The sequence below is a fragment of the Aptenodytes patagonicus genome, chromosome 2 (assembly GCF_965638725.1).
Source record: "Aptenodytes patagonicus chromosome 2, bAptPat1.pri.cur, whole genome shotgun sequence".
Taxonomy (NCBI): domain Eukaryota; kingdom Metazoa; phylum Chordata; class Aves; order Sphenisciformes; family Spheniscidae; genus Aptenodytes; species Aptenodytes patagonicus.
Window position 1 is genome coordinate 137,454,556 of NC_134950.1, and position 26,509 is coordinate 137,481,064.

General features: G+C 40.9%; 1 protein-coding gene across 1 annotated transcript; it reads left to right on the forward strand.

The window, feature by feature from the left end:
• Window positions 1-21,305: 21,305 nt before the first annotated feature.
• On the forward strand, window positions 21,306-25,101 carry POLR1F (RNA polymerase I subunit F). Its single transcript, XM_076331367.1, has 4 exons — window positions 21,306-21,531; window positions 21,697-21,838; window positions 22,988-23,196; window positions 24,632-25,101. Exons 1-4 carry the CDS (start codon window positions 21,314-21,316, stop codon window positions 25,026-25,028), a joined length of 966 nt encoding a protein of 321 aa, XP_076187482.1. The 5' UTR covers window positions 21,306-21,313; the 3' UTR covers window positions 25,029-25,101.
• The last annotated feature ends 1,408 nt before the right edge of the window (window positions 25,102-26,509 follow it).

Consider the following 26,509-nt stretch of genomic DNA (forward strand, 5'->3'; position numbering starts at 1 on the left):
CAAAGAGGATCAGAATTCTTAAATTCAAAGTAAACTACCATAATATATGGATGTGGTAGGGGAATTCTAGGAAATGTTTCACTTCGTTTAATGAAGTTTTGTTCCATAACTGCATGCAGAGTCCAACTGTAATGGAAATATTTTCTGTATGTTTTCATTACTGGTACAGTTGAAAGGACACTTATTCCACTTACCAACTGTATGAAAACCAAAACTTTCAATTTTCAGAATGGACCAGCCAACATATCTACACCAATAGCTTGAAGGCTGAGCACCAAAATCCATTTTAATCTAAATAAGATGAAACATGTATTGTCCTTGACACAGTTATTTCTGATTCATGCTGCTGTAAAAGCAGATGCTGGCTCAGATTGTCTCAGAGATATTCAGCTGTTATTTACTAGGTCAAGCAACACTCTTCCTGGAGGGGGTTACCTATTGAACCTTGTGCATAGGACTTAGCTGGTAAGTCCTTAATGTATGTTTTAATATTTTAGGCTATATTTTAGGCTATGCTTGGCATTTCATAGAACCTCAGCCTACGAGAAACACACACGTTTTGAATTTATAACAGTCAACAGTTTTCATTGCAAACTGTGGAGAAGAGTGCATATAATACATTTTAAATCTTTGTCTTGGACAATCTTCAATATATATTTGTTGCTTTAGGACATATGAATTTCCCTTCAGCTGGTCTGGGGAGGTCTGAAGGACAGCGGGGCAGGTCAGATTCAATAGGAAATTTATATGCAGTAAGCCATAATCACAAATAGTCATATTTATACCAAAATTTTCCTTGAGAGTGTGATTTTGAAGATAGAGGGAAAAGAGAGTATAATGGTTTAAGCCATTTTTAATCCTTTCAGATCCCAGTCCCAGGCAGGCTAAGGAGTTAAAAGGAGCCTTTTATAATTAAAAGCTTACAAATAACTAAAAGCAAACTGGTATTAGACTACCATATCATTGTAGATATTACAGCATAATCTTTCTGCCTAAAATGATTCTAGCTAGCTTTCCCTTCCTGTATCAAAGTGACATCTTTAGCTCCACTATAAACCTCCAACAAGTTCCACAAAGCTGTTGTACATGCATCTGGAGACAGATTTTGAAGACTATTTTTAGAACTTGTACAAGTGCTAGCCAGACGGACTCACAGTCTCCAGGGGGGCAGAAAAAAAAAAGAAAAAAAAAAAAGCAAAAAGCAGAATATTTTTGGTAAAGCATAATTTGATTGGAGTGAAGATGCTAAACCCACCCTAGTTTAATATCATCAGCCTGAGGAACTCTGAGTGAACTTGGGAAGCTTGCTCAGGAAGGCCTTTTTTCCCCCTAATTATAAAGTTAGGAAAATGAGATTCAGCGTTCTGAAGGAAAAGAGGGAACTGGGTGAGATGAATCAGTAGCTGGAATTTCAGCAGAAAGTTGTGTGCCTGGAGAGACTTGTGTGGCTGTGGAAGTGTTGTTCTGCTTCAGAAAGAAGCAGCTTTGATTTGGAGCAAAAAGTCCAGAGGGCTGCACCAAGGTCTCTCTCGTCATCTCTCTACAAAGTAGTCAAAGAAACATCGAAGACACAGGATAGACACATCTACTTCTGCTAGGGAACTAACAATAAGCTGTGCAGAGCAGCCTCACAGTTCCTCTGTGGTTCCCTCAAATGAGCCCTGAGCATATACAGAACTGGCAGGTTGTTTTTTTCCCCTTGCATTACATTTGATTTGCTGTAAGGTATCTTTTATGTCCTTTAACCACCAAGTCACAGCAGGTTGCTTTAATGATTTCCACATCAATGTAATTTTGTTTTGTAATCAGTAGAAGGTTTTTTCCCCCCTGAGATCCTTTCTGAAATCCAGTTTTAATCCTGCCATAAACAGCAAAATGTGTCCTTCTAAAAATATATGCAGTTGTGGCACGCTGAACAGGTTGACCACATACATTAATTAAAAATAACTGCATCCATGAAAATAGCTGTTTTGATGAACTGGCATAATGCGCAATGGGAACATGCTAGGAAGGCAGGCAGGAAGAAGGACCACAAGCACAACTGAAAAAGCCTCGAACTGCAAAGTGTCACTACAGCGCTGCATGTAATTCCATTGGTATATGAGTTAACACAACTTCTCTTTGTACCCCTAAGAAAGCAGACACAGATTTAAAAGGAGCTAAGAGCCATTAGGATTTCCTGCCCTCTTTCTCACACCCCATTCCTAGTAGCTAGCGTGAGACAAATCAAATGATGTAACTGGGACCACAAACTTGTGCAGCTCCTCTCCCACATCATTAGGTGAGCCCTTTTTTCTCTCCCTCCCATTTCATGCCAGTTCAAGCTAGGAGGTCATGTCTCGTATCTTCCCTTATCTCTTCTTTTCTGTTAAAATACAGCTGTATCCTTTAAAGTGTTTAGTATTGAATAAATTCTTACCTTCCCTGCCCAGAGAAAGTAAACACAGATCATTGCCTTCATTTTACAGAGAGATTGCAAACGAGGCAAATCTAAATCTAAACCATGAAGTCCAAACACCCAGACTGACAGTATTAAATTCCTGTGGTTTGCTGCACTTACTGATATCATTGCTGTCTTCCCCCTAAATCCAGGCATAAACTCCAGGAATGCTGACAACTAATATTATTCTGAGGACTATTTATTAACTGTGTAGCACCCTGGAAAAGTACGTGTGTCAGAGCTCTTTTGGTAACCATTACACGTAAAGAACAGTAGGTTAATATTGATACCCACACTGTGGTGGCAGCAGCAGAGATCTTGAAATGGCCCGAGTTCTGGATCTAAATGCCACAAAAGGCATGGGATTCTGTATGACCTTATTTATGCAAGGGTTTGTTTTGTTTCTATTTTATGCTCGCCAAAAATATTGCATAAAATCATGAATAACACTGTTAAATTTGTAAATTAAGACATTCAAACCTGAAGAAATACTTGAATGGATTTTAAGACTAGAAAGCACCTTATGATCAACTAGTTTTTCCTTCTGTATAGCACAAGACATGATACTTCATCTGACAATTCTTGTTTCAATCACATAACATCTGGGTAAGCATGTATTTTTAGAATGAAATCTGATCTTTATTTAAAGACTTGAAAAGATGTAATCTATCACCTCCCTTATTCCAATGAGCAGAAACTTTCCCGCTTTAAAGTGATTTGTTTCTATGCAGAATTTTTTTGGCTTTATTTCCCAGGCACTGGCTCTCACTACGCTATTGTCTGCTAAATTAAGGAGCCTTGGAGAAACTGGGATCAAGTCATGTCTTAACCTTCTCTTGAGTGAGCTTCTAAAATTCCCTCACTGTGGGGCAGATTTCCAGACATCAATATACATATTTTTTTTAGTTCTTTCCTAAACCCTTTCCAATTTTTCCATGTAAACTTATTCTTTCTTTCCTGCACATAGGAATTATGACAGTATCTTTAACTTTTATCCCATTCATCCCTGCCTTACCAAAGGTACATTGGTCCAATAGCCAGCAGGCTAAGAGTTCTCATCTCTTTCCCTGATTGCTTTGAACTAATCTTTATACTATAAGGATCTTAAAATTGAATAAAATTTCATACTCTCTCAGCCTTCTATCCTCAGTTTCTTCTCAGACAAATGGCCTATTTTACCCCTAGGAGTAATAAGGAAACTAAGGAATTCCTTATGGTTTAGAATCTGTCTCCTTCCCTGATTTCCATCAATGGACAGACAGATCTGTGCGCGTTTGTTTCAGGCTGGTAAGTTTACTTTAGCACTGACACCTATATACCTAGGATCTTAAAAGGTTTACACCATGCAATAACGAATTCTGCAGAACCCCCATAATCCTCAGATGCAGAGCCAGTTACGGTGTAGTTGTACTAATGAGGCACTCCTGACCTGAGCTAATTAGCCACGCTGAGAGGTAGGGCTGACAAACCTGAACGCAGAACCACATGCATACGAACATATTGCTTCTGTACATTACAGATCTTGTACAGCAATGTGTGTGTACAGGCACACCTATACTGCTTCAAACTCATGCCTCGCTCTGCACAGAGAGAGCTCTGCTCTCTAGCTTTCAAAGCCAACTGTCAAACAAAGCCGAAAGACTACGCGGAGATTACGTTTCCATCTGTCAAAAGGAAGATGTTTGCCTTACGTTAAATGGCTTGCTCAAAAGGGAATGACCTTTCTTCCTCCCCTCTTATGATATACGTTAGCTTTTTCGGAGTCTATGCTATGGACTTGGGTCATAACAGCCTCTTGGCAAGCAATGCAGCCAGAATGAGCATCCAACAAACAGCTTCAAGGATATATAAATACTAATTTTCTGCAATTTGCCATTCAAGTAAGTGTTGCAACATTGTTAACTCTGTGGTAATTCTATGGCTGCAGTGAAGAGCTTGTGTAGCCACAAAGGAACCAATTGCATCCTTGTTGCAAGACTGGAGAATTTGAAAAATAACCCCTTTAATTCTGAAAAAAAGGGTTTAATGGCACGTCATACATCTAATGGCAGTGAAAAAAAAAAAAGGAAAAACAAGCTAGGTTTGTTCAATGTATCTTTAAATTCTTCACCTTCATTTTAACAATTTTTTTCATGTTCAATTTATTCTTTTAGTTCATATGTTTGGGACTCCCCTATGCTGTATAGTATTATATTCAATATTTGGTTTGAAAATCCCACACATATAAAAAAATGAAAAAGATTTAAAATTAATTGTTCATGCTTTATGAACAAAGGGTAGTATGTACATGTACCTTGGTGCCCAACTTCTCAAATCCTAAATTAATGTCCCTTTTGAGGACTATCTATAAATATGTGCTTAAGGAACTGCTTCCACTGAAATCACTGGGACTAAGACTTATGTTTAAAGTTAAACCTGGACAACAAACAAGGATTCTTCTGTGAATGACAGCCTAACATTGGGATGAGTCCAATGACCAATAACTACTCTTGGTGTGCAGTGGTGTCAATGTGAGAATCAGGCCCTTAACTGCATCGCCCTGAACTCTGCAAAAATAGCAACTGGATGTGCAGACCAAAAGCACATTAGTGATCAATCAGAATGAATGGATTTTGTAAGTACAGGTTTACTGGAGGGAAAAAAAAGGAAAGGGACAAACAAAGGGATTTCTACTTCCTTCTCCCCACCTTTCCATCAGCACCCAATAGTGAAAAATGTCCATTTCTATCAGTCAATGCAATCACAGCTGCCTTGCCTGCAGAGTCTCCCGAGGTAGACTGCACCGTCCTTCACCCCTCATGGCACCTACATTTATAGTCTGCAGTACTTGCAAGTCTTTAAGATGACTCTTTTTAATGGTTCCCCAAAATGCACTGCTCTTAACCCAAAAAAAGGTTCATGCTTGAACTCTGAAGATTTGTTTGGAAGGCTTTACTTTTGATTTCAAATAAATGTACATTCTGGGGACTTCCAGGATATTCATTGGGTCAAGGAATAGAAACATAACAGATGCCCACCAGCTTACTGGCAAAGAGAAGAGGTTCTGTCAAAACAGCATATTTATTTGGAATTAAGAATCTAAATTTAAATCTCCTTCTTTGGCAACACTCATATCTTTGGCATTTACATTTCCAATGTTTATACTACTGTCTTAAGAACACTTAAGTAGAACCTTTATTTCCAAATAAAGTTTCATAACTTGGCAGGCTCATGCTCATTTTATAAATATAAGAACTTTAAATCCTTTTCCATATAAACATGTGTAATATTTCCTACCAAAAGTGTGTGGCAGCCAAGAAGTTCAATTATTCTCAATCTATAAATCTGTGCAAGACAGCTCATCCAAAATAAAGCATCAGCCCAGGCATAATTACAAATATACATGTCCAGTAAAGGTAAATAAATAAATACCCTCTAAGTATGAAATAGCAGCAATTTGCCAGGAAAATTATATTGTATGTTAGAATATCCCATAGGTTCACTGGAATACAGCTGCGGTGAAAAATAACAGGAGACCTTTTCCTCCTAAGAGTGTCCATAGTTCTCTGCCGAGTTGGAAATTAGCAAAAAGTGAGGAGGAGAAAGACACCCCAAGTTGTCCTCTTCGCTGGTATGCACACAGCCCGGCAGGGAGGAGGCTGCCAGGGAGAGCTGTTCAGTACCTCCTGCCAGCAAGCACCTGTGGAGATGGTCCAAAGATGTGCAACACTGATGTAGGCACCTTGCCTTCTGCTCTGAGACACAGAATGAAAAAAAAAAGTGTATTTTTCCAACTGACGCCCTCAATACATAGTGCCACATGAGCAGTCCCACTGATTGCACAGGGGGTGATTGCAGAAGCGGACGCTACTCACCGAGAATAAGCGCAGTGCTGTTTTAGCCCAGATTACTTAACTTTTTGGATAGGTCAGCAGCAAGAGATTAGGAGCAGGCTTGAGCATGGGTGTGCTGAATCCTGTGGCCTTCACTGTTCGTGGCTCCCACCAGCTGTCAGCCTGGCTGCCGCAGCCATGCCAGTTTGGAAGAACTGTCCCTTGGCTGCCTGTGAATGAACCGGCCTGCACGCACTCACACCACCGTGAACTCATCTGGCCATGAAGAAGTTGGGAGCATACTAAAGCACTCAATGTCCTCACACCATTCTTCTCTGGAGTTTGGCTTGAGCCTGGTTGTGCTGGTGAACCTGAGTTTGACAATAGTTCTGGATTTTCTTAGAAAGACTCCAGTGGAAATAGTGTAACATGGACTTAAACTGAGGCCAAGCGTAATTTAAGACCATGTAAAGTTGAATCCCACTGATGAGTCTAGTACAGCGTTAAAAGGCATTAGATTCTGATAAACGCTTTGGGTAGCTGCAAACTAGGCCTTACAAGCCTGATATCTTATGTGCTTTGCTCTCAAAGTAGAATATCCAAAGTTTCTTTAGATATTTGGCTAGTCAGGGAGAAAGGGGTGAGCTTTGCCCCTCCAGAGGAAACACTTCCTGCTCTTGGGATCCAGAGCTCTGAATCTTTACCTTAAATTGGGAACCTGTGAAGGAACCGGGCACTTAAAAACTCAGGCTGCCTCAAGAGGACTTCATGGTTCTACCTCTTGGATCACACCTCGACAGCAAGAGCCCGTTTTGCTCAGCCTGAATGCATTCAAGCTCCTATCCCCATTTCTCAGGAGCGTTCACCAAATGTCTTCCTAAAGGTTAAGCTGGGAGGCCCTCTTCTGTCGAAATGAAGCATGCATGATTTACTGCACAGAAGAGCACACAAAGCAGCACAGGTCTGGGAACTACTGATTAGGACAGTCAGCTACAAGCCCTGAATTTTGCTGTCAGCTTGTCGCAGCATTTCTTTCAGGGTTGGGTGTTGGGGGTGGTGGTTGAAGTGGTTCCTTCCTCCACGACTGCCTAAGTAAACCTGAAAGCAGAAGCAGACTACTGAAAAAAATCAGCATTACCCAATGCCACCTCCCTCTCCAGCAGCTGCAGGACAGCTCAATTTAACCCTACTCTTTTTTCCTGTCCTCTCTCAGCCATACAGCTGGGTTGTTAAAGCACTCCCTGATACTGCAGGTTTGCATGTCCTCCAGCTGGGAAGGGAATCAAAGCCACCTCCCGGCTCACTCTTCTAGCCACTGCATAAAACAAGGGCTTGTCATCCACCTCCATTTGAAAAAAAATACTACAAATGTGTGTGTGTGTGTGGAGGGGGGAGCAGACAGCTGATACTACCCATGTATTTTACAAGTATGCTCATCACGTCACAGATTAGGGCCCTTGGGACGTGTTCTGCTTAGAGGTTGGCTCCTGGCAAGGTTTAGGATAGAGCTGGAGAAGGAGCCTTTTGAAGTGGGGCAGGTCAGCTCAGTGCACCACGTTGAGCTTCAGGCAGCACAGAACAACTCATACTGAGTTTTGTCCCAGGATTAAAATGGAATTTCTGAATTGCCACCTGAAATCCATCTCAGCGCCGTTTTAGCTGTTTAAGGCTTTCATAGGACCTGATTCTTTTTGTACAACAGTTCAGACCTAACAACAGTTCCTGCACTGGTATATCCAGGCATGAACCCGTAGAACATCACTGATCTTTTGCCCTTGCCATAAGCAATGCAGTAAAAAAAGAAAGGGGAAAAAAACCCACATTAGTTGAAAATTCCATTTCAGACTTAATTAGCAAACTTTTTTTCACTCTCAGAAGTAAAGATTTAAAACAAAACACCCGGATTTGTTACCTCCTCTTTCTTACCCTGGCTGAAAAATCAGTATTACCTCCATTTAAGTCAGCAAGGTTAAAAGCAGATATGGGAGAAGAATCAGTTCTGACTGGCCAACACTGAGATCCTTTCAAAACCATCCAAACATATAGTGTATGCATAAAATTAACTAGTGAGGTGTACAAGCTGCAACTGAAAGCATAAATAACTTGTTCAAGTCAGTGTTTTTGAGGTTGTCCCTTCCTACTATTTCCTAAAACAACTGTATCCAATATTTCTGTATTCTTTTCTTCATTAGAGTATTGCCCAAAGGAATGATGATAACCCACTACTGCGATCAGATCACTGGAGAGACTCTTACTCTGCAAACCATCTTTCACTGGAATTATTTTAAAGATGACAAATATCTGCTTCTTCTACCTGTGATAAAAAAATAAAATAATTTAAAAATACTTTACATGAAAGAAAAGACTTTGAATTTTGATAATTTATTGCAGTAAACCTGAGGTAGTTACACCATTACTAACCTGAAGCTTTTCTACAAAGCTGTTGTTCATGGAAAGCAACTCAGGGTTTAAAGGCTTCATTTATTACTTTTCTTTTATCCTTCCTAGCTGAAAAGGGATCAGATAGATTCCCCCCCCATTGTTGTAGTGACAAGCTAGTTTTCCCCAAGATTTTGTGTCCTATTGTTGCTGTGGCACTATCTGATTCTTTGCATGCTGACAACAGTATGAATCCTCACATTTACTTTAGTCAGCAGTCTTTCAAGTCTGAGGTTCTCCTTAGCTATATGTAATTGTGTCCCATCGTTTGGACTACTGGAAAGAAAAGACCTCATTGCATAGACTTAAAAGCAGTACACATGACATGGCAAAGTATGACTATTCTGGTTACTCATATGGTCTTTTCATAGTGAGATAAACTACCTTTCCTTAATAACAACAATGTAGCTGTACTTCAGTCTCTCTTACCGATGAGTACATGTGTCATCACCTGCAAATGCTGCAAAGGGAGCCATGACTACACAAAATCATTGGTTTATACGAGGAACACTGGAAGATGGGGTTCAAATTCTATTTAAAGAATCAAATATATGTGCCATATTACTGGCTCAGTGGCTGAAATAACACCATGTAAAAATAATAATACATCCAAATATGTAAAAAAGCATATTTCATCTAGTAATGTCAAAATACTTAATGAGCATGAATTAAGGCTTACAACATCTGTGTGAGGTTGATGCTATTGTGTCAAACTGATACATAATCTGAAGTCAAGTTAAATACAGTCAAGTTGATGGGCCCAAAGTCTCAAACTCAATCCCTTTCAGGGCCCTGAGCATGTTCCCTCCCTCCTGGGGGTTTGGCTGCTTGGGCTAAGACCCAAGCTTGACAAGCAGCTGCCTGGCCTTAAAATGGTTATGAAGAAAGAGCTCTCTGAGAAAAAGCTGGAAGAAGCCTCAGCAGAAGCTCTCCCCTTTTCTTGGGAGATGCATTTAAGTGGAGGCTTACCCTTGGTCCCTGTTGCAGGTCCACATGTGCTTGGTCTCGAATCTCTCCGATTCTGAACCTGACCCTGACCTGGCAACTTGACTTTTAGGCTTTTAGGCTTGACCTCAGACTCGCCTCCTCTCTACAGACCTGTTTGGCTCGTAGCGGACCCCAGCTGACCCTGGATGCCATCAAGGACATGCTCTGCTCTTCTAGCTCAGGTCCTGTGGCACGGTGCCTTTACTGCACCCTGGCAGTCACTAGCAGGACCAAATGGATGAACCAAACATCTAATTTTAACTACTAGGCAACACGCCTTACAGACATATGTACACACATGTCAACAAAGTTAGGCTTACAAAAAAGGTATAGGAAACAACCAATTACATGATCATAATTTTAAAAGTAAATTTGTTTTATTTCCAGAGCGTTAGGTGTCTTTTATGGCAACAGCAGAAAGAAGTGTTTTAACAGCAGTAATATATGGCTTCTTATCACTAGCAGTAAGAACTTGCAGTGTGCTTTGCCTCACCAGTTCAACAGGGCTATTATACCCTTTAGCTACTTACTAACTTAACCAGTAGTGACCAAATAAATAAAAAGGAAATCACACACCATGAACCTCCTATTAATCTCAAATAATGCCATAATAACAGTAGCCAGTCCCAAGAGGAATGCTTTTTAGTTGATTTTGCAGATAGAATACTCAAATGGCTAAGCTGCATGTTTAACTGATGTATTTCAGGAAATCAGATAATTTTCTTTCAGCTTATTTGAGTTCTTTTATCAATGGGAGCACTTGCAAGTATCACAAATAGCTGGAGATATTTACAAGAAGTTAATTTAATTAAAGAAAACAAAAGCAAATATTTTTAAAGCCATGCAAAACATGCTAATATAGATGTTTACAAAGTATAAATCATGGATAATGTCTGTGTGGTAAGTGCAAATTATTCTAATTGCACAATTCAATCAAGCTGTCTGTTGATTCAAATTCCTCCTTCAAACAAATATGTATGCTTTAAATTCTTTCACTATTAGCTCATTAAGCTCCAAATATAAACTTATATAAATAAATACACTTAGCATTTCAGCTTCCCACTCATGTCTCTCATCTTTCACATATATCTAATATGCACAGTCCTTATCCTTACAAAAATGCATGCAGTGAAGAAATACCCTGTGGGAAGTTACACCGATTTCAATAAAAGTTCTCATTTGTATGTCTTACAAGACTTATAAAAATACATAAGGGGAACACAGAGTCTGCATATAGACTATATGCAAGGACAGCATTAAGCACAAGTAGTTAAAATGACTGCTCTGTGCCCTGCTGTCCTGGTTGGGACTCCTCTCCCCCCCACATGCTCCACAGTAACTACGCTGTGGGGGGACTGCAGAGTGTTGGATGAGCCCAGGAGACTGGTTCACTGGTGAGAGAATAATTTAAACTCCTAATTCAAAATCTTGCTGGATTGCCCTCTTTGTCAAAGGCCAGCCTAGCCTGGGCAGCTACATTGCCTGTGGAAATACTTAAGACTCCAGGCCCTTGCCAACCCTTTGACATGTGCTTATCTGTTAGCATGAGCAGTTTCACTGACGTCCATTTTCAGAGCAAAGCAATCTGTGTGCCTAAGCGCTGAAGAGATGAGATTTAAAATGTTGTGCAACCGGAGGCTGGCAATGTGACATTTCCAAATTTCCTTCAGCACCTGATCATTAGCAAATATCAGCAATGTCACAATACTGAGCAGCGCTGAGAGTTGCAATTGGAGGGCCACATTACTTTTGGAGCACAGACTGCTTTGAAAAAGCCTATTTCAATTTGCAAAGTACGCTGATGCAATACACTGCTGTTGTGCTGAGTAAACATGTTAGTTCCACTTTGTCTGATCCACCATACACTACACAATCTGAAATATCTGCTGAGCAGCAGTACAACAAACGTCACTAAAATGTCAGCGAACATTGTCAGTAACCACATAGTGGCCTCTAGGACATTTATTTCCTGATTCAAGTTGAGATGAATACTGCAGAACTCAGCAACCGCAGTGTTGTAATTTTTGGTGAAAAGCAGTTGCTATTTTATGGATAACAACCACAGTGGCATTGTTGTATAACATCTGTTTAACTGAACAGTGGCATCCTCTTTAACATCTTCATTAATTATCTGGATGATGGGGCACAGTGTAACTTCAGCGAGTTTGCAGGTAACACAAGAGGAAGAGGAGTGGCTGGTGTGCCAGAGGGTTGTCCTACCATCCAGAGGGATCTTGACAGTCTGGAGAAATGGGCTGACAGGAACCTCATGAAGTTCAACAAGCAGAAGTGCAAAGACCTGCATCCGTGGAGAAACAATCCCGTGCACCAGTATATGCTGGGGGCCACCCAGCTGGAAAGCAGGCTGGCAGCAAATGACTTGGTGGTCCTGGTGGACACCATGTTGAACATGCGCCAGCAATGTGCCCTTGCTGCAAAGAAGGCAAACGGTATCCTCAGCTGCATTAGACAACGTATTGCCAGCAGGTTGAGGGAGGTGATCCTTCCCTTCCACTCACCACTGGTGAGGCCACACCTTGAGTACAGCTAACAACCACCAGGGTCTCTGGAGAAGTCTCTGTCCATGACAAATTGACAAAATGGGGTCATGGCCTCTATTCGTCCCTGGAGCAAGAGGAGTATAGCGATGTGTATCTCATACTGTCTCATCTAGCAGCTAGAGAGTACTTTCTAAGCACTCCCTGAGGCATCTAGAATGCTTCTGCTGATGGCTGCCTTGTAGACATATAAATAAAGAGTTTCTCAGACCACAGGACAGATTGAGGGCTGCTGCAGGGCACAGTCATATCTGTTCTGCTTTCCTCAGCTTTTACTAGTATGAACTCTGATTTAAAAGACTGCCATGGCCCTGTTTGTGTCACTGCCAAATATTTATTTTTCTGTAATGAAGCTGTCATTTAATCTAGAATCATAGAATAATTTAAGTCAGATGGGATCTTTGGAGGCCATCTGGTCCAAAGCATTTTTTTAGTATCTCAAAGAACAGGGATCCCACAGCTTCTCCGGGCAACCTGTTCTAGCATTTGATCACCCTAACTGTAATGAATCCTTTCCTTGTATCTAGTAAGAATTTCCTCTGCTACAACTTACACCCGTTGCCTCTCATTCTTTCACTGTGCACTGCCAGGAAGTCTATGGGTCCATCTTCTCCATAGCTAATCATTAGATTGTTGAAGACAGCCAATTAATTCCCGTTGGCCTTCTCTTCTCCAGACAGAACAAGCCCAACTCTCAGCCTCTCCATTATAGTCATTGTGCTATTGTTTCCCTGTGTCAAATATGGCACAGCAGTGTATGTCCTTTACTCATTGAAGATATTAGTAATATTTCATTAATCATATTTATTAATGATGCAAGACTGGCTAAGTGGGACTCAACTGTCTGTGTCTTTACTAGCCAGAGCGCTCAAGGATTGCCACCATGTTAATCCTGTGTAGTAGAGGCAGAAACTGTTTCTAAAGGCCCAGTCCAGAATGTACTGAAATCGAAGTAAAAACTCAGTTTTGGCTTTAAGTCAAGACACTCCAGTTTTCAGACCCTTTACATGTCTTTTCACAATGAAACAGAAAAAGAGGAGTTCTCCCCACTCAGAGTCAACTTGGTATTTTTCAATAGGTCCAACAAACACTCGAAAAGAGTTCCACTGCATTATGCACAAATGAGAATTAGAGACAAAGTAGGTTATTCCTCATCTACAGAACAGATGTACTTTCACAATGTACTCTTAAGTCTTCAGATCCCTCTGTGGATTTCTGAGGCCCAAACAGAAGCAGATCCACTGCATCACAATATTTTATTACTCTACATGATGCTAATAACTACACCCATTTTCCCAGTTGCCATTCTTTCATGAAGATACCACTCATATTTCTTGCCTTTTGTGTGTTTTAACATGACAGCAATAATTGCTGACTATATGCATTAATATAGGTCAACTCATGGGGTCCACCCCTAGAGCGAATGGCAGCATGGTAGGCATTACACCCTCCCTCCATCACACATCAGGGACTTCCTCTCCAGCTACTTGGTGCATAAGTAGCTGCCTATCCTGTGTGCAAGCCAGTGCTGGCAGAGCTGGCAGGATACTATCTGTTGGACTGGAGTGGAAACGTAGAGCACTGCGTTGTCCAGATGGCAACCATGGGCTACACTTCTATCAAACAGACACCTTTGCCTTGGCGAATGGGTGTGATGTTGAGCCACACTTGGGTACCTCTCTGATGGAGTAGGCATGTCGTACTGGTCTTTACTCAGACAAATTCCTTTGGCTTCATTTGAAATTTGCTTGAGTGAAGACTAACAAATATCTTGGGATTTGACTATTGCATCTCATTTGCTTCCAGGAAGATGGTGATGGTAAAAATAACGATGAGAACCTTGTGATTAATGTCACATTTAAATTTACATAAAGGACAATGCTGCATTTGAGAAATTTCTCATGCTCTTAAGGGATTTGGGTAAGTGAAAAGAGAATCTGAAATGAGAGCAGGATTTTGCCCACACTGCATTTATTTTTTTACTACTTTCACCAGTCTAGGGAACATTAAAATTGTACTTTTGTCATGACTCTCACAGAAGAGTCCCTGATTCTCATGTTTTGTTTTGCTTTGGTTGTTGGGTGGTTGGTTGTTCTTTTGGGGTTTTTGTTTTGATTTTTTTTTATTTTTTACTATAACCATGACTTCTGTTATCTTGGGATTTTTGCATGTGGGTGGATGGATGTGACGGTAAAGAGTTGAATCAGTTCAATGAGAACCCTGTGAGCTGCCAAACTAAACCATGAACTCAGCAGGAAGTTAAGGGAGAACAGGAAATTTTCTCTTTAAACTAGGACAACCTGGCAATTGCCTAAAAATTATGCTATGTCTGTTCTTACACCCTATCATTCAGAGATATCATTGAGGCATCAAGTGATACCCAGCACTGAATTACTCAGAGGTGAGTGACACTCAAACAATTTTCAAGATAAGAGCTACTATAGGCACAACACATTGGAGATTACCTAAAATACTGCAGGTGCATTTGCTTCAGCACCTAGAGCTGCAGTACTCAAATGCAAATGGTGACATCAACCTCTTCAGTATCCACTCAGAATAATGACTACCACCCTTTAGTTGCCTGAAGGTAGATAATGCTGCTATTGATAGTCAAAGGCTCAGCTCTTCTAAGAAAATCAATGTCATTAAAGAGTTTCTGAAGTAGCATACACTGCCTGAGAAGGGCAGCAGAAAAATAGTAAATCTGGAATTGTTTTACACTGATGACACTTTTTTTATGCTCGCCTTCAAGCAGAGATTGAGGAAGAATTTCTTCATCATTTAGGCAGATCTTTATATATCATATACTGATTCAAAATAATTAAAAGCTTATCTTTTGGTTAACAAAGGATATTCCTGGAAAAGGAGTGCCAGTATTTTTGGAGATTTTGTTCAGAATAAACAGCCAAATGTTATGAAGTTTACTGAGCCTCTTTGGTTTACAATACGAGAACTGAATTCCCATCAGATTTGAGGTATTTTTTTCATTCTTGTAGGTTGGAAATACGAGAACAACTTTTTTGATGATATCCAAACAAGTCCATATTTGATCCAAAACAAAACCATATAGTCAAAAGACAAAAACTAATTACATTTTTGAACCTCAAAAATGAATTGGCTCTCATTTCTGTAACATTTGGGGTTAAAGCTTCAGTTTTTCTGGCCTTTCAATAGAAAAGCATTTATCTTTAACTGCATCAGAAAATACAGACAAAAGAAAACAGAGTAATTTGTTACTATAAATACAGGTGATACTCAATCTACCTGTTACAGTCTGTAGATGAAAAGACAAAAATATCCACATAACTGAATTCCTCATCCTCCTTTTTAATACTTCTCAAGTGTCAACCCTCCTTTTGCAACCCCACTTGCAAAAATCAGATTGCGGGACTGGGGCTTTAGTTTGAAAGCAGCCTAGCAGATATAATCAAATATCTTTCATTCAAATGGGTGGTTACTTTGGATCTCTCTTAAATGGCAAACTCCTTAGATTATGGACCTGGTCTCCAGGCCAGAAGGATTAACAGTTTTCCATTAAAAGAAAAAAAAGGTAATAGATGCAAAATGGGAACAATACTATAAGTTAAAAATTCCTGTGTCTCACCAAAAACTATGTAATTTCTAGAGTTTTGTCTGAGCAAGAATTTAGGTCTAAGTGTCTGAATGTTCTTTATTTCATTATAAATATGTCTTCATAATTCTTTATGTGATTTAACAGGATATGAACATTAAAAAGATAGAGAACTAGTAGAACCAGATTATTTTGTCTTCTGTAGTATCTTGAAGAAGTACAGGAATCATAAAGCAGGATGGCAAAAAGACATTTTCTACTCTTAAAATGAATAGCAGCTGGCTTTTCTGGAGGCAATCCCCTGTGGATCCTTAATTCCTATCTTTCCTGACAATTTAAAAAAAGCTGGGGTAAAGGGTTGCTTGAAGTTTCTCAGAGTATGAACGGCAAAACAACACAGCCAGATTGTTAAGAGACACCTCATTTACCCCATTTACAACCTGTGCATCCATCTAATTTGTTAGCACAATTCGTCAGAAGCATTTACAATGCTGTAGAAAAGCCTTACTGTTCTTTACGCTGGCATAGGCTGCTTCCCTCCCTTGTTTCTGTGGCAACATCACCTCTTGTATACATGGGGAAAGTCACATTCTCACATTATTTGCTATACTTTCAGCCAGTATCTGAACACACTTCACTCACTGGCTGGAAACATGGAGGAGAGACTCAGCGTCAAATCAACAGCCAGATCTCCGCAGGTCATGATGTCTCTACCATTGAAACTATGCCTTCAAACACCAGCAAAGCTGGGGAGGGCCACCACAGCCAGCACCAGCCATCCTACGGCAGGTTCTCTCATTTCCACAGATGTAAGGCCAGGGAGCTACTTGGATATAGTTCTTTCAGTAATATATTTATAGATGAGATGTTTTATCTCCAGAAAAGTGATTCACAGTGTAGGCGATACTGATGGCCAGCCATATCAGCCATTTCCTGGCAGACAGCAACCTACTTGGAGAATCAAGGGCCAAAGGCAAATCTAGCCAGTCCCCAACTGTTAGGACATGTCCACCCTAGCCACCATAAATGTCACTACAAATCAAGACAAATTATTAGCTAAAGAAAATTAACATAATTGCTGTCTTATCCCATTTCTTTCCCTTAATGTTTCTCTAAGTCGTTTCTTAGCTATTAAAGATTGACCTAGTAATCGCTGACAAAACAAGGCACAGTCTGCATATTGTAATACAGAATAAATTTGCAGCCTTCCCTGCAGTTACTATCCTCCTCTTGGATGACGGCATTTTTTACTATCAAGGCTTTAGTGTGCCATCTGGTGGATTTTCAGCATTTGGTATATTTTGTTTATGTACAAACCCAGTGATACACAGATGCCTGATATACTGACAGGAGTATCTACCTTCTTTGGCCAATGTCTTTGTTAGAGGAAAAACAGTATTCATCTTATCATCCCGTATTTGCTCAAATTAGATTTTTGCCTGAGAGTAATAACTTCACTCCTCTCATCACCTTTCCAGTCAAGTGAGTTTTTACTACTGTAACTATTGTAAATTTAGCTAATTCCTTACATTGATCGATTTTATATGTAATTGAATGGTGGCTCTCTCAAAAAAACTTCCACAAAACTAGCCTAACAGAATTCCACATTTAGGGCCGCAAGTTGAGACCCTCAATGACATTTAGATGCTTAATTCTCACCGACCAAACATGCTAGGATTAGCCTCTATCTGGGATGCGGGTCAAAGATACTGAAGCAAACCTATTACCATACAACTTCAAACAAAACTGAGAGTTTGAGTACTGATTCTTCATTCTAAGTACCACAGCAACAACTGTCATTAAAAATACTGTAGGTTTTTCTGATACCACATGAAAAATGTGAAGCCAGCTAAAATATTTGAAAAAAAATTCCGAGCATGAGTTTTCTACTGTATCCACCCTTTCTTTGTAACTGTGAGGCATTTCTTCATTTCTCTTTTTAATAGAGCACGAGTTGTGTGATGAGGAACCTGGGATGGATTCAATTTCAAAACGCACCGAGTCCTTTGAGCACACGGCCCTAAGAGGGAGTGTATCTTCTACTCCAGCACAGCGCCACAGGCACTCTTCCACTCTGCATGAGATGCAGTATATTCTGTTGCAGCTAAGACTTCCAGGATTTTAATGCTGGATGGAGGCTGCCCTCTGAATGAATGAGCTGCAGCTGCCACAAAAGAGCATGAATGGGCAGTTGGACAAGGCTTCTACCCAACATATGATGTCAATTCAGAAACCTGGATTGAAGACGGCAACGTCTGTACGGGAATAAAAGAAAAGACCAGCTGAGAGGTGCTGGATATGTGGCTGTTAATGAATCTCCTTACTGGAGTCTGGCCTTCTTTCCATGAAGAAAAAACAAGACAAACACAGATAAAACAGAAAGGAAAAGAACAGCAGTGATTGAAAATGCAGCTTTTGTTTTTGATCCCGATTGTTGCTGGCATCCTGACCGCTAGAGAAAAACAGGCTTAGCACAGTTTTATCAGCCACTGCGAGACTTGGCAAATGTACCAACACTGTGCTGTTTTAGACATTGATTTTAGCTGCCTTTTTGGACATAGGCTCGCTGCAGCGCTGCTAAAAGGTCAGCTAAGACAGGCTCTTTTTAAACTGAAAGCTAACATCGAGAAGTGAAGAGAAGATATACAACTAGGGAAGAAAAAGAAGACAAGAAATGAATGTGAGGATATCAGGATTTAAGCGTTACAGCCCAGGTGGTTTTCAGAACTGAACTGTGACTAGGGGAGGTGGCGGTTGGATTGAGATTCCTCTCTTTGGTCAGGACATCTTTTACAATCAGGTAACGAAAGCCCAAGTCATACGATGGGTCCGAAGTCTCTAGGAGACTGCAAGACAATGCTGCTTTTGGTCCAGATAGACTATGTTGCATCACCAAGCAGCGTGACCTGACAGGAGTGGCGTCGCAGAGAAAAACAGCTGGTGCTGGGACCAGGTATCTATACTAAAAGTTTAAAGGAGGTTATTATGGGTCTACCCCATAGACTTAACGATCATTAGGATTTAAAGTTCATTCTCTAGATCACTTTAGCCTGAAGGGAAATCTTGAAGTCCCAAGAGCACTTTGCAATGAAAAACAAAGCACAGTAGCAGGGATAAATGGAGATTCAATTAGAAAGTGCAGACCTGATCTCAACTAAAATACCTACACAAGGCCACAGCACCATCTGCCTTGGGGAGCAATTCTTGGCTTCCAGGCCAAGCGGTAGTGTGGCTGCTAAAACACAACTCTCTTTAAAGACTACTGGCCTTGTCCATGTAGTTTAGGGTTTAGCCCAGCCCTCTGTAGGCCCCATACAGTATCTGCAGGCTTTAAGACATTATTTTGCTGCACGTTTTCAGTTTAGAGTGCCTGATATAAAGCAAAAAAGTTTTTGCAGCCTGCCAGAGTGAGACTTTCTGTAGGCTGCCAGAAAGTGCACATGCTGCCTGCTCCGGGGCACGGCACGCACGGGTAGGGAGTTTTCTGGGCACAGAAGTCCGCGGGGATAACAGTCCCGGATTGCTGCAGGAGCAGAGGGAGGGAGCCCTTCTGGCACCATCTTGTCCAACCTGCCTACAGGGAGAAAGACAAAAGTCCACATTTTTGTTCATGCTGCCTTTCCATTTTATTCTGAGTTTTTATTTAAGGAGCAGAGTTAGGTTTTTATTATCCTGGATAAAGTTGAGTGTAGTCCTTAGTGCATTGTATGTTCTCACTGCAACTAAATCCACTCATAAATAAGAGTTGTAAAATGTATATTTCATTTAGGAATAGAAGTGGATGCAGTTATTGTGTAAGGTCTTTAACTGAGATTGAAAACACATTGCAAGAATTAAATATGATCTGAATAGATGAAATAAAAAATACAGATATTTCTTCCAGAAAGCTGAGACCGTATAACATACAATTAATTTCAACAGACATTAAATACTTTGGAGGATTAAAGCCACAAGAGAATACAGATTACAGTAGTTCAAGACATTTTCTCTTTCAATTTTGCAAGTTCAGTCTGACATCTGAAAGCCATTTTTATGTCAGTTCTTTCACACTAATCCAACTTACTTGCAGTAAAGTACTGCAAATTATACCATTTGTTTTACCTGTGAAAACTAACAATGTCCTGTCTTCACAGTACATTCAGTCCAAGAAAACTTTCTGGTGATGTAGTATTTGAGTAGTTTCAAAGGCATTTGCATCACTTAACATTTTATTGGGAGTTCAAGGATTTCTGATATCCAATGCGAGGATTGTTTTTGTAGAACAACAGCGTTTCTGAGGCCCCCACAGCGTAAAAGGAATTTAACACTTTTAATGTAATTGATGTATCAAAAATTTATTTTTATAACTCCCCATGCGGATTCAATCAGTTTGAAAGTGTACATTTACTAAAACAAATTAAGTTGATATAAATTAGATTTAAATCAAAGAAAGAATACCTTTTTCAAGGTTTTGCACCAGTTCAGTTAAATCAGTTTAAGCAATACTGTGCAACTTTGTGCTCATATAAAGTCTTGACTTTTCTGGACAAAGTCTTTATTAACCAGCCACAGGTTCCATTGGTTACAAAAAAACAACAAGAGGTTTTTTTGCTATTACCGCAGCTCACTTCACAGGTCATTTGCAATGTACAGTGCACCAGCACCCCTTTTTGTGAATTTCGTAATTTTGTCTTTCTTCTTCTTCCGCCTTTTCATGTGTTCTTAATAAAGTGTTACAAAGTTTGTCATTATATGCAGAAATTAGGCTCGGGCCCTAGCAACAGAAAACAAATTCTATATTCTTAGCATTGCCATATATGAAGAACACCATTTAAAGTAACTTGACATCCTAAGAGCGTCTTTCGGCTATATTACCAAATGTTCAATTTAAATTTATGACGACACCGTAACACAGTGTTTTGCCTAAGCTACCAAATGTTTGATTCAGGTTCACGGGTCAGCTGGATGCGGGGGGTCATTCCATGCAAAATCAGCTGAAAAGAGCGTAACACAGAATGCCGATCGTGGAGGTATAATCCGAAGAGGAACGAAATGGCGTGCCTGAGCGCAGACGTACGGATTAGGGAGATCCACGGCTGTTCCTAGGTGCTACCCCAGACTACCGCATCCGCGCAGGCCTGCGGCAGGGACGGGAGGAGAAAGGCGCCGCTGGCCCGCAGGGACCTGGGGGCCCGCAACCCCGGGCAGCCACAGGCCGCGGGGTACTCTCACACCGAAACCACCAACGCGCTTCCTCGGAGCGGCTTCCCTGCCAGCCCCGGGCCCGGCGCCGTGAAGGGACCCGCCATGACCGGGCCGCGCTGCCAGGCCCGCACGCCCCAACCAGCGGGGCGGGAGGGACGGGACCGCCTCGCTCCCCGCCGCCGGCACTCGGAAGTGCGTCACTCCCGGCGGCCGGGACCCCGCCATTTCGCGCCCCCGCCCCACCGGATGGTGCGTGACGCCATCACGGCGCGCCGTGGCGTGTGGCGCCGCCCGCGCGGCCCCGCTGGTGCTCGCCCGCAGCATGGCCGTGGCGGGGGAGCCGCCGCCGCTCGCCCCTCCGCTGCCCGCCGCCGCGCTCCCCTCCTTCGCCGTGGCCCGCGGCCTGGTGGGGCGCCGCTACTCGTGCCTGGTGGTGGCGCCGCACCGCAGGCACGTCGCGCTGGCGCCGCGCTACCTGGGCCGCAAGCGCACCGGCATCCGCGCCCAGCTCGACGCCGAGCTCCTGCGCTACTCGGACAGGTGCGGCCGGGGAGGGGGCTCGGCTCGGGCCCCCCTGGGCGTGGGGGAGGCCTCAGCCCGCCTGGGGGCCCCGTGCCGCCGCCTGGGCCGGTGGTGGCTGTGTCCGGCCTAGCAGTTAACGGTGGCGCCCCCCCCCCCCCCCCCCCCCCCCCCTTCTCCTTCCAGCCTTCAGGGCGTGCCGGTGGCTTACGACAACATCAAAGTGGTGGGTGAGCTCGGGGACATTTACGACGACCAAGGATTCATCCACCTGAACATCGAGGCGGACTTCGTCATCTTCAGCCCCAAGAAGGGGAAAAAACTGGTGGTACGTCAGCGCGTTGGCGTCTTATGGGGCTTTTTTTTTAATGGCGTAGTCAAAGCTTGGCTTATCTTCGTCATCAACAGAGCTCTGGGACTTAGGTGGAGTTACATTTTAGTTTATATTAGTAGTTTATTCGTGTATGATTTATTAGCAGTTTGTAGTAGTAGTTTATATTTTCATGTATCTGTACTGTCCCTATGTTAAATTTTATGCATAATATTTATATATTATTGAAATACTGTATCATAAAGATTACATATTATTAAATACTATATCATGATTTTGGTATATCATCTATATCAACGCTTCTTTCTGAAGAGCAGACAATCCTCAAACAGGTGTGTTTGTTCTTATTTAATAGTGGCGGGAACGTTTAGGATGTTCTCATGAGTTTATTTCCTTCAAGTACAAGAGCAGTACATCAAGTTGAAGCCTGCCTTTCAGTAAAAGGAAACGTACAGCTCACAGAACAACTTCAAGCTGCTTAACACCCTTGCGTCAGTACTTGTGGGAAAAATAAGCTGGGAGTTGGCTTACATTCGTTGTTGTGCCATACTTTTGCAGCACAGCTTGTGTCTTTCTAAATGTGATTAAGAAATGAATGTGTCCTCTTGCTAGGAAGAGAATGGAAAAAACCCTCAGTGTCTTTCGTTCATCTTTGGGGAAAACAAAGGTGAATAACCTTTGACATGCAAACGTGTCAGAAACCCACTGAGTGGAGTACTTAAAAGCTTTTTATGTGTCATCTGTATCTTTAGCTGCTAAGTAGTGCTGTGCCAGCATGAAGGCTGTTTTAGGCAAGTAAATCAGACTTAAAATGGCTTTAAAGCAAAGTTGATGGCTGTAGTGTGAGGAAAGAGTTACCTGTTCTATCCAGGTACTCACTGTGGCTGAATCCCATGTTTTGACTTTTTCTCTTGCAGATACAGGTTCACTTCTATTTTGGGAGGAATTGTATGAAGAGTATATAGGAATAGCTTTGATTTTTGGTGAAGAAAAGTTAGCTTATTTGCTAGATAAACTGACTTTGTAACTTGTGCGTATAAAGTCCTGTCAAAAAGTGCCCATATGGGAAACTAAATATATATCATGTGTGCGTTTAAAGGAGTGATCTTTACTATAGCTTTATATGACATTCTTTTTCTTCTTTAGGGTGTAATTAATAAAGTGGCCCCAAGTCATATTGGCTGCCTGATACATGGATGCTTCAATGCTTCTATCCCTAAGCCTGAGCAAATGTCGATTGTACAGTGGCAAGAGCTGGGGTTAAAAATAGGGGATGAACTGAAATTTCAAGTATTGCACTTGGATTCTGATGCAGCTGGGGTGTTCTTCATTCGAGGAGGACTCACTAAAAGCAGGTATTGTGCCATACGAGAGAATATTTTTAACTGTTTTGATGGGTTTGTTACAAGCTAAATGATTTGAATTAACATCTTAATCTTTCAGCTTTCTTGTTTTTACACAAACCCATGTCTATATATAGCCTGTGTTAGTTATCTTAAACTAAACTTTATAGTGTTAAGGACTCACATGGAAATTTTCTCTGGAAAGATGAAAGTAGACTTTTTTGAGCTTTAAATATCTCAGTGTGCTGAGCTATGAACTGTTGATTGCGTAAATAGTACATGTTCAAAATAGCATCCCCAAATGTCTACAGTAGCTGGGTTTATGAATGTGCATAGGCTTTTCAAGTGAAAACATTCCAGTTCCTGAACACAATGTTTACATTGGTGTTTGTACACACACACAGACACACATATTACATAACCACAAACAATTACATGTGGATGACGTAAATGCTTGCTGAAACATAAGAATATACTTGATCTCAAAGATGATAGGAGAAAATGCATCACCTTCCTCCTTTCACTTATGCCTCTCTAAATTTTTAGAGCAGCTTGCTAAAAATCTTAATAGTGATGTCTTTAAAAGAGTTCATTCAGATGGTTTTTTTTAAACGGTCATTTGCTGAGCAATTTTTTTCTACCGACATGGTTATGTTTTTAATTAAATTTACAATATGACTACTACTGACAGACAACATTTCTAGACGTCTCTGGTGGTGCTTTTTGTTTGGTTGGTTGGGTTTTTTTAATCTGGAAGGATGCTCTGGATTGTTTCAGTGAACTTACAATGGGACTTAATGATTTTGTCCTCGGTGCCTCTGGGGACATCTCCTCCTCGTAGTTTTTAACTATTTCTTTCCATATTTGTCTTCCTAGACACTTTCTCCAGTGCTCTCTGTTGCAAGGTATCTGCTGGGTTTTGGGATTTTGTTTGGGGTTTTTCTTCTTTTTTTTTTGACTCTTCTGACATCAATGCCTTTGTTTTCACTGTATAGACTTCAGCAAGGCAATTGCTTGGTAAAAACAGCAGTGTGTCTCATGTATGATTGAACAGGTCGTTGGCTGTGCGTGTTTGTGAATAACTTAAAGGTTTACTACACAATGTGTAATTATGAATTAGTGGATGAAGGAGTACAAGAAAAGAGGAAATATTTAAATGGTCTGTGCAGCATTTTAGAGAAGAAATTTAGGCTAAGATTTGAAAGAGAATATTGATTCTGTGGTAAGAAGGAACCTAGTCGGGTAATAGAAATTAAGCTGGAAGTGTTAAACTGGCTTTATGATTTTCTGTAACTAGAGTATCATGCTCTCCATTTGTTGTTTCTAGCAAATGCTTATCTTTTATCTACCTAGTGTAAGTACTGTGTTTTAGCAAATCTTGACATTTCACTGTGTGAGGTGCACTTAGATGTCTCTACTTCAGCTTATTTTGTATATTTCTTTACAGCATGCAGCCCAAACGATCGGAGACCGTCACTGACCATACAAATGGAGATGAAATTCAAAAGCTTGACCACCAGGAAAATGGCTTGAATGACTCTGGGAAAGATAATATCACAGAGGAGCCTCTAGGTGAGACGGGTAACACTGGGACAGAAAATGCAGAAGAGCAAAGTGTTGATGCTGTGAATGGATTATGTGATGATAAAAACAAGAAGAAGAAGAAAAAGAAGAAGCATAAGCAAGAAGAACAGGAACATGTATTGCCTGCCAGTGACTCCAGTGGTTACCAAAGTGACCATAAAAAGTCAAAGAAAAAGAAAAGAAAGCATTGCGATGAAGTTGAAGAAAGTGAATTATCTCAACCGTCACAAGAACCCAAAGCTAAAAAGAAAAAGGACTAAAGTCTGAAGTGCCTTTCCTGAATAAGATTTCAGACGTTTTTGATAAGCTTCCAATAAAATCCCATTTTCAAAATGTATATGTATATTTCTTTACTAAACAATCTGCTCTGCTAGGTGGAATGATGTTTGTGTGCATATGTGCACCAACAGCTTTAAAGGCAGGAGCTTTTAAAGGAGTGATAGAAGAAATGGGATAGAAGCAGTATCTGCCTGTTTTATTTATTGGAAAATAAGGCACAGAAGAACAGTGGAATGTAATTACAGGAACACATGCATCACCTCTGTGTCTGCTTCTAGGTTCCACGCATTATGAGTAGCTAGTTACGATCTTTGCTACTGTAATTCTGTCTTTGTTGCTCAGTGTTTTGATTTTGTAAGAGTAGATTTGGCTTACCTTTGGGGTTCTGGGAAATGCACCTGAATTCCCAGGGGCTGAGAAGAGATTTTTATTGTAGTAAGGGGCCATGAATACCTGTGAATGAAACTGCAGCCTGACTTAAAGGTTAAGCAAACTCTTGAGTGTCTTGGATCTTTCAAAACACCTTTCACGGTACTTTAGGAAAACCGGCATGATCAGTTGATTCAGAGCAAGCGGGGAAGACAGGAGAAGATTAATGTAACCTAATATAATGAAGTACCACTTACAGGTTAGAATACCAGGCTGATAAAGCAGTTGGTAATGGGACATACTTCGATAAAGTTCATTTTTATGCATCAAGCTCATTGACTTCACAGTTTTCTTTAAAAAAAAAAAAAGCTAAAGTGCAATTCCCAGCTTTTTGTGCTAGTTGTAACTTTCAAACACTGCTCTCTAGAATAGCGGGTACCTACTGTCAGTATTTCCCAAACTGTTGGAATTAATGTTAGTGGAAAGTTCTGACAATGGGAAAATGACAGTCAAATGTTAACAAATGTGCCTTTATTAAGAAATAATTTTCCTGATGTACGATAATTTTTTGAATATCAGTTCTTCTGGTTGCAGCTCTTTTCTGTTGTGAGGAGTTCTGGGGAGAGCTGTAGTGTGACATGGTCTAGGCTAAGTCTTTAAGCGAGGTAGGCAGCAATGATTACTTTGGTATTGATTTACCTATTACAAGAAGACATACAAGGCTTCCAAAGGGCTGGTTAAGTAAACAACATGTATGTGGAAGCTTGCTGTTCATCTGTCTGTTCTGAGGTGACAAAACATTTTACACTAGTGATTATGCTGATGCTATTAGCTCACTTTACTGGATTTATATACACTGTGTAATAACATATCCATTCACATTGAACATGTTCTGAATTTGAAGTGTGACAATACTTGTTTTAGGGCTCACTTTGTGCTATGTTGATGTCTTTTATGTATCTTTAAAGCTCCAAACTTACCAAGACAAACCTAAGTCTCTGTCTTCGAGGTTTGATGGCATGGCAGTACATCATAGGCATTTTGAAGTTATTGTAACATCATAAAGAACCAAGTTAAGAGTTTTTGAAGACCT

Coding starts and splice junctions, on each gene's coding strand:
- POLR1F (XM_076331367.1), top strand. CDS start 21,314: ATGGCCGTGGCGGGGGAGCCGCCGCCGCTCGCCCCTCCGCTGCCCGCC. Junction 21,839..22,987: donor AGAAGGGGAAAAAACTGGTG/GTACGTCAGCGC, acceptor TTTCTTCTTTAG/GGTGTAATTAATAAAGTGGC. Junction 23,197..24,631: donor GGAGGACTCACTAAAAGCAG/GTATTGTGCCAT, acceptor ATTTCTTTACAG/CATGCAGCCCAAACGATCGG.